Source organism: Chinchilla lanigera, unplaced genomic scaffold (assembly GCF_000276665.1).
Source record: "Chinchilla lanigera isolate Chin_1 unplaced genomic scaffold, ChiLan1.0 scaffold00080, whole genome shotgun sequence".
Lineage (NCBI taxonomy): Eukaryota > Metazoa > Chordata > Mammalia > Rodentia > Chinchillidae > Chinchilla > Chinchilla lanigera.
In genome coordinates this window covers 2,884,841-2,893,614 of record NW_004955481.1, presented here as the reverse complement: position 1 = coordinate 2,893,614, position 8,774 = coordinate 2,884,841, and the positions used below count along the sequence as shown (strand labels likewise).

The following is an 8,774-nucleotide window of genomic DNA, read 5'->3' as shown; positions in this document are numbered from 1 at the left end:
GGTCGTGAGTTCGGTTCCCGGTACCGGAGAAAAACCAAAAAAAAAAAAAAAAAATCATCTTTCTACCTGTAGACATAGTATGTCTTTCCATTTATCTTGATCTTCTTTAATTTCTTCCTGGCAGCATTTTAATTGGTTGTCGATTCACTTTAAGTTAAGCAGGTAGATGGTTAGTTGGTTATCTCTTCATGTGTACAACCAGAAAATTGACTTCACTTCCATCTCTGTCTGGTTTCCCTACTTTATTTACTAAGAATGTACTATATATGAGGTACTTTGCTTACATTAATGATAAATATATGCACTTATTAACCAAATAATTGTTATAGAAATAATGGATTTGATCTAGAATAAAGCAGTTTGCAACATACCATGAGAAATTAAAGAGAAAAAATTACTCCTACTCAGAGATGCAGCCTTCCCTTCATAAGGAGAAAGGATTTGGGATACAGAAACGATGAAACAGGACATCCCAGAGAGAATCAGTATGGACAGAGAAGCAATCATTTAGTTAGAATGTGGGATGTAATGGAGATAAGAATGGAAAGTTTTTGGAGCCTTGGATGCTGTATTTGAGTAAGAATGGGAAGCCACTAAAGATTTTGAGCAAGGATATAGTAACACGATCTGCACTGTGCTGTGGGAAAATTACTGTCTTAGCAGTGAACTCAGATAGTTTGGAGACAGGGAGACTGGTTTGGAATAGTCTAGATAAGAAGTAATGAGGGCATAATTAAGTAGTGGCAATGGGAGAGGAATCGAGGGGTGAAGTTTCCAAGGTTGTGTAGAGATGCAGTTGATGGGCTTTGGCAAATTATGGATGATAATGAGATAGAAAAGTCAGTGCAAGATTTCTATGTGGAGATAAGATTTCTGTCTCACAAGTGGCTATGTGAGAACACAAGTTACTACCAATTAAGTGAATTACTAAAAAGAACAGGTTTGGAGGCAAAGGTGGTAAGTGATGTTTTTGAACCTGTTCACATGGGTAGTACCTGTGCCTGGCTTAATATCTTATTGCAAGTGGTGTGTATTGTTTTCAGTAGGCCTTAGACTGAGGGTATCACAGTGCTTGTTCTTGTACCTCTAGGGCTGTAAGAGTTACAGTAAAGTTCCAGATTTTAGGAGGACACTGGCTATCTACATATACTCACTCATTCATTCATTCAACAAACCCTAATAAGCCCCCTACCTATCAGGCACTGTGGGAAGCACTGGAGCTATAAAAATGGGTTAGTCTCTGGAAGGCTGAGGCAGGAGGATCACAAGTTCAAATCCCACAAGGGCAATTTGGTGACATAGTGAGATTGTCTCAAAGACTCGGGATGTAGCTCAGTGTGAAGGTGCTGGGTTCAATCTTCATTACTGGGGGGGAAAAAAAAAAGATAGATATTGTCCCTGTACTCAAGGGCTGTCTTAGGAGCTGTCTTGTTCATGACCTATTATTATACAGAGTGGTTTATTTATACTTGTGTAAAATGTATTAGATTCTTGTTTCCATCAGACAAGTTTCTTTTTAATTTCATTTAATCATTTGTTGTCATTTTTACTTACTAACTTTCCTGCATTTGATTTTGAACTATATATTCCAGGATTATAGTGTCACCTATGGACATTGCCCAGAAATCACTGTGTACACAAGCTGCTGCCTCTTTCCTAGTGCAGCACAACTCCCTTCCTTGTGGGCGGAAAATAAAAAATCCCTTCTTAGCATGTTGGTGGAGGTGAGTCTTTCCTTTTTAACTAAGAGCACACTCTTTGGAGCATGTTCCGTGAAAACCTTTGTCAACACATTGTCTTCATCTTTTACTAAAAACTTACTTATTTTAAATGTATTTTGAAAGTTTTTTATATTAAACTTGCTGTAATTTGACCTTGTGAGATGTTGGGAGGTTCTTTAATCTATCACTCTGTTCCTGGAGTCAGTGTACTGTGGTGAAAAGGAAATCACAGCATTAGAAGATTGGGGCCTAATGCTTTAGGCCAGGGCTATCTTTTCTCTTATCTCCATCTTTGTAACTCTGAAGCATTGACTAAGTGGCAAATGTGGTCATCAGTCAGTAGGAAGAAAGAATAAGCCAGCTTTGCAGGGTAGTTTTGTATAGGTAATGTTTGGTTTTGGTCTTGCCTCAAGAATGTCTAGCATTATAAAAACATAAACTTATATTTTAAACATTTTTTTTCAGGTTCACAAGGGAGTTCATGGATTTGTTAAAGATAAGACTGGAAAACCAGTCTCTAAAGCAGTCATTGTACTCAATGAAGGAATAAAAGTACACACAAAAGAGGGAGGTTATTTCCATGTGCTATTAGCCCCAGGTGTCCATAACATCAATGCTATCGCTGAGGGGTACCAGCAACAACATTCACAGGTAAGAAATTTCATTTGAGTAGTAATATGTACAACTCTGGTTTGTTTTGTTTTGTTTTGTTTTGCAGTGCTGGGGATAGACCCAGGGCCTTGTGCATGTAGACAAGCACTCTACCATTGAGCCCCCCAGCCCTTCTATAAATTTTATTATGAGACAGTCTCACTGAGTGCCCAGCTTGGCCTTGAATTTGTGATTTTCCTGCCTCAGCCTCCTGACAAGTATGCACCACTATACCTAGCTAAATTCTTATTTTTAAGAATAATTTATTATATTTTGAAACTCTTGTTAGGAAGCACAAAAGGATAAATAGCGTAACAACTTTTTGATTATGGTGTTTCATTATCTTTTCATTGCCTCTTTAGCAACAAAAAGAAAGTTTTATGGCATTTTGTACACCTTAGATGATAATGAATCGTCTCTGGTTGGCTATGAAGGCCTTAGGAACATACTAGCGATATAGTGTGTGTTAAGTAAACCTTTTAATAATTCTTGCATTTTACCCTTCCAGGTCTTTGTACATCATGATGCAGCTAGTCCTGTAGTAATAGTCTTTGACACAGATAACCGGATATTTGGTTTGCCAAGGGAGCTTGTGGTGACTATATCAGGTAAAGAAATTTTAGTTTTTAGTAGCTGAAGTTAAAACCAGTCATTTCACTCTAAGAGCGGATCAATCACCTCCATAGTCACCCACAACTAATCATTTTTTTCTAAAGTCTTCTTATCTAACATGTTTTTCCCAAGCCTGTATCCTTCCATATCGTCTCCTGGCTTGGCCCTTACTTAATCAGGTCTGCACTCAACTGTTACCTCCGCAGAGGCCTTTCCCGATGACTGTAGATAACATAGTGCCCTGTCACTATTATTACCCCATTTTTTTCATGATAACACTTAATGTAATTGCCTAACATTATATTATATATTTGTTCACTTACTTATCCACATTCAATCTCTCCCACTAAAACAGAATCTGTGGACAGCAGGAAGTTTATCTATTTCCCAGAACCTAAAATCATGGTTGGCAGGTAGTGGGTCTTAATGAAGAGATGTTGAGTAAGTGAATAATTTGTTTTAGATTAAGGTTACAATTTCCTAGGACTTAGCTCTATATTAGTTCTGGTTTTTCAAGATCCAGGAAATAGAAATTTTTTTTTCCCAAGGTTAATTTGTGCCATTACTGAAAGGTTAGGAAGAAAATAATATACTGCATGCACGCAAGAGAGTGGAGACAAAGTGGTGCACTGGAAACATGAAAGGCCCTATGTGGAACGTTTAAAGAGTTCTTAGCTTGAACCAGATAAGGTGTGGATAATTTAGTGCTTAAAAACACAGGAACTAGGGATCAGCCATAGTTTAAATCTGCCTCTGCCACCCATTAACTGTTGTGGAATTAATTAATTAATTAATATGTATGTTTATATTTATGTATTTATTTTTATGACTAAGACTCTTGTCTTGATAATCTTATGTATAAATTTAAAATAAAGGAAACACTAGCAGGTTACTGAACAATAGACTGTGTGATTTCATTTTGGTAAAAGAAAGGCTTATATATACCCATACATAAAGAAAGATCTGGGAAAATATGCACTCAAGTAATTAAAAATTATTTCTGGGTAACAAAAATATAAAGATGTAGATTTTTGGTTTGGTTATTTTTTCTATATTTTCTAATTTTGCACACTACATGTACTCTTTCTATAATAATAAAAGGTTGCTCTTATGTACAATAAGTACAATAAAGATTGTTATGTATGTACAATAAAAATAATAATGAACATGTTAAAAGTGCCATTGTAAGTAGCTACTTACTCATATTCTTAAGGAATATATCCCCATGTGATGATTTTTGTTTCACAGGGGCCACCATGTCAGCATTAATCCTAACAGCTTGCATTATTTGGTGCATCTGTTCAATCAAGTCTAATAGACACAAGGATGGTTTTCATCGGCTCAGGCAACATCATGATGAATATGAAGATGAAATACGCCTAATGTCAACCAGCTCTAAGAAGTCCCTCCTAAGCCATGAGTTCCAGGATGAAACGGACACTGAAGAGGAAACATTATATTCTAGCAAACATTGAAAAATATACTTTGCATATCTCCCAGCTAAGTACCAAGCAAACTTACAGTTCCTCTTGGGAGACACTCCATTAAGAAGAGAAGACTGTCTTGTTTCTTCAAAGAGCTTTGGGAAGATAACTTACTAAATCTGTATTTTCTGTGAATTTTGCTGGCAGTTTTGAACTTCCCTTACTGAAAGTACTCTTACCTTTTTTAAAAAATCTGATTTCTATTTATGCAGCAGAGATGGAATAGCCACTTAGTTTTTCTTTTTAATTTAAAGTGAGCTGTTTGGAGCTTATGTGATCACAGCAAAAAGCCAAACTGCTGGATGTTGTAATTTGCACATCAGGTGTTTACTAGTGGCTTTAGCTTTTTTTCTTTATTTTAAAGGCCAAAAGAATCCAGAAACATTAAGACAGGGACAGCAGTCATATTCTGACATAAAAGCTTTAAAAACTCGAGATTCTTCTCAGCCTATTGAGGAGTACTCTTCTCTAGTTATTAAATAGCTGGAGTTTCTCTTATTCAGGTTTAATGGAGGTTGAATGATTTTCAAACTCATACAGCATTAGGAAATGAATAAATGGGCTTCCGCACTTGTCTTTCTACCTATTCCCAGGCTAGATCATAACTGGTGGGCTATGCTGTAGCAGGATTTCACTACCTCTCTTTGAAAGGTTTAGCAAAGTTCTAAATATTCCCATTTTAAGGGAGAACTTGTTGCCTTTATTGTGAAAGATCTAAATGTGCACTTGAACAGAACCGAGAGAGAGATCTAGCAAAGCTGAAGTTCATATTGCCTATCTTTTAACTTGGTTAAAAAAAACCCACAGGTGCTGCTGCTTTTATCTGTGAAGCACTAGTTTATTCTAGGAATGCCTAATTCTTTAATATTTTCTAAATTTGAACCTTTTTCTATGTTGTACACTTGGGGTTTTCAGATAACCCAACCATCTACAAGATCTGAATTCTACTGAAAATACCTGGAAGCATGGAAGAGATCTACTTGCACATTCTTAACTACATTTGAACACGAAATATCTATACTTTGTGCTCCAGCCTTTGCTTTTGCCCTGTAATAGCATGCTATTAATGAAATATCTTGACCAGTCTTCTTTACATTGGCCTCTGCAAATGACTGGGTTCTTTGTCCTAATGTTTTACTTGAAAGTCTTGGTTTTTTTTTGAGCAACCAATTTTGTTTAAAGTTCAATTGAAAGCTTTTAAATATGGCTCCCTCCATTTGAAGAAAATGTAAATTATGGACTACTGTGTGATACAACACTGTGGTGGGAAAGTATCATTTTCACTGCCAGTCATGTAAAGACCTCAAATATTTGCATTTAATTGCTGTTAAATATGCTGTTCAGTGGAAATGATGCTTTTTGTAAGTATGAGTCTTACCAATGATCTAATGGGTTAATACCTTTGAATGTTTTAATGGCCAAATTGCTGCTGAACTTGTACTAAATCAGGGGATCAAAACACTAGCTCTCATCTTTTCAAATTATATTCATTAATATATTAGTTATCCCAAAGCCTTCATGTGGAGTGGTCCACTTGCCTAGGTCATTCAGTCGGGTTTTGTGAGTGATGCATCCAGAATGGCTTTATAAAATAGAGATTTTGTTTAGCAGGAATAATGATGTCATGACGTTTGTTAATAAATATCTGTGATAAATTTGGGTGGCTCAAGGTTAAGCCATTCTGGTATTAATCCTGATATTACAGTAGCAACTCTAAATTCTGCCACCTCTTATCCCATTGCATCCACAGAACAAAGTTTATGGGATGGTAATAGTTAGTGAAATAAATACAATTTAATTTCTTCTAGTGACACTTTCCATTTTCCTTATAGATGTGGTGTATTACTTTTTTTCAGCATTATTTTTAAGAATGCAAAGTCAGAAAGCCAACAAGGGGTCTGCAGGTAGTTGGGCCCTGCTTGGACATTGGAACTAGAAGTGAAATGATGTGACAGCCTTTGCTTTATTAGCATTGGTATTCAGTAGAGGATACCTTCACATTTACGTCTCTCTTGAACTAAGTATATGTTTAATATTTTAATATACATCTCAGCGGCTGGAGGCCATGCCTTTTAAGTATATATAAAAAGTTTTAAGAGATGAACATACAGATAATTCTTCTAGTAATTTTTCCTGAAAGGAAAATCAAATTCTGTTATGTCTTAAGTCAATAATAAATTTCTAAATAATACATTTAGCTGGAAAACAAGACCTTCTCAGCCTGTGTTACCTATGAACATGAATGTACAGGACCCATGACTACTGTGTTCTCAGCCCTGCTCAGTCTTTTATGTGTGGATCTGAAATGATACTAGACCACATTAACAACTGAAGGCGTTGAAACGAGATGGGATGGGGGATACATTTCTTCAGTATTTCTCCTAGAGATTTTCCATCTTCTTGGAGTCATGGAGGCAAGTAAGTATCACAGTATTAAGTAATGTGCCCAAATCTGAGTTGTGCCTTTCTTTACTCACAAGGCATAGTGTTGTGCTGGTGATCAGTTTGTAAGCCTTTCTCCCTTCTTGGCTCCTTAATAAAAGCAAAGTGATGGAGTAGGTAATGTTCAAAGTGTCTGTCTGTGTAATTGTACTTGTACTGATCATGTAGAGTTCGATAAGATGAGCCCAAGCAGTTTCAGAAAGACAGACTATGGTTCTAATGTAAATTTGATGAAGTACTTAGTGAGTGAGTTCCCATCCAGTTTAGGAATGCCTACAATTCTGATTGAAGGGAATTTGCTTTGGGGCTTTGTCATCTTTCAGAAAGGAAACATTGTATTTTGGGCTCAGTGTGATTGAGTGGTTAATCTTTGGTAACTTTCGTCTGAGTGAAACTTGCTGAATTAATGAATATTAAATTTGAAACTAATTATGAGTTGATAAATAAAAGGTAGTGCTAATGTCTGAGTTTATTGTGTTTCTAACACCAGATTATTCAGTAATCATGACCAGCTCCTCTGTTGACATTTTCAGCATTAAAGTTTTTATCTTCTTGTTGCCATAAATACATTTGTGCCAGGTTTTATCCCTGCTATGTGAACAGCTTCTTGGCTGTAAATGCTATAATAGTGCTCTATGTTATGGTTCTCTAGTGGAATTGTTTTAACAATAGCATTTCCCCCATACATTTTATTTTATTTTTTTTCCCCCCATACATTTTAAACCCAGCATTTCTCCCATGTTTTGCTTTATTGTTATAACTAAAAATTCCACTATGGTTAGTGTTCAGTGATTTTTCTATCTAGCAACTTTCTGATAACTCTTTGGGTTTCTGATTTGTTTTAGTTAAAGCAGTTTTGGGGGAGTGATTAGGGTCCTTAATCAACTAAACTTAGGTTTCCAGTTCATAAAGAAATCTCCCCCAGTTCTATTTTCGGGCAGTAATTTATTAATGATTCCACTTGACTTTCAGAATATTAACCTGGTTGATTTTGACTTGAGAGAAAACATAAAATTTGAAAGTAGGTTACCATTTTGAGGCAACTGGATGAAAATCATGTAAATATGTATGATTGTGATTTTTATAACTGGCATAACATGAGTATACTAGCTACATTCTATGCTGGCCATGCTGCAGATTTTCTGGAGATATGACATATGATATTTTTTTATGCTCTTTTTCACCTCTCCATTTTCTCAGAATGATACTTCCCAGCTCCAGACCTATCTATAGCTATTTATATGACATGCTCCGTACCATTCATTTTAAGTGCTTCAGTCTTTGATTTATTTTATGCACTGTGCCTTCAAAATAAAAATTTTAAAAGGGACTTTAAATGAAGTTGAATAGTTTTAAAAAGTCAATCTGTGTAATTTATGTGAAATCTAACTGTAATGAGGTCCTTTGTTTTTATATGTAAACAGATCTACTAATCCTGTATAAAAGTTATTTTATGATGTTTGTCTTTGTGTTTTGTCTCACAATCTTTTATCCAAAGCAATAGACCAGAAAATTATAGTTTCAGTATGAAAGTTATGTATTTAGTTTTTCTTACCTATCCTAGAGAAAAAATAATACCAGGATCAAAATACCAGGTGTCATCTATAAAATGTTTATCTGTATGAACTGACTCCAAAGAAAGTTTGTTTCTGAAGTAGTCACATCATATATAGTAACCACAGTTCTCTTTTCAGTTTGTAGTTCATCTAGAATGACATATTCAGTCATTCCACAAGGATACCACAAATAGTAGCAACTAATGTTTTAACAGTATGCCCTCTCATCACCCTTGCCCTATGTTTAGGATCAGTTAAAGGTTGAAAGTCTCTATATATCTATTTTAAACTTGTCAAAAATCCTTTTT

At 35.5% G+C, this 8,774-nt stretch overlaps 1 protein-coding gene across 2 annotated transcripts in view; it reads left to right on the top strand.

The window, feature by feature from the left end:
- Positions 1–8,372, top strand: part of Cpd (carboxypeptidase D) — a gene marked incomplete in the record, with an annotated part of 66,332 nt that extends 57,960 nt beyond the window's left edge. For both annotated transcript variants that reach the window (XM_005402656.2, XM_013503460.1), the window contains 4 exon segments: positions 1,593–1,724; positions 2,187–2,372; positions 2,881–2,980; positions 4,233–8,372. In XM_005402656.2, coding sequence (XP_005402713.2) covers positions 1,593–1,724; positions 2,187–2,372; positions 2,881–2,980; positions 4,233–4,459 — 645 coding nt within the window.
- Positions 8,373–8,774: the final 402 nt, after the last annotated feature.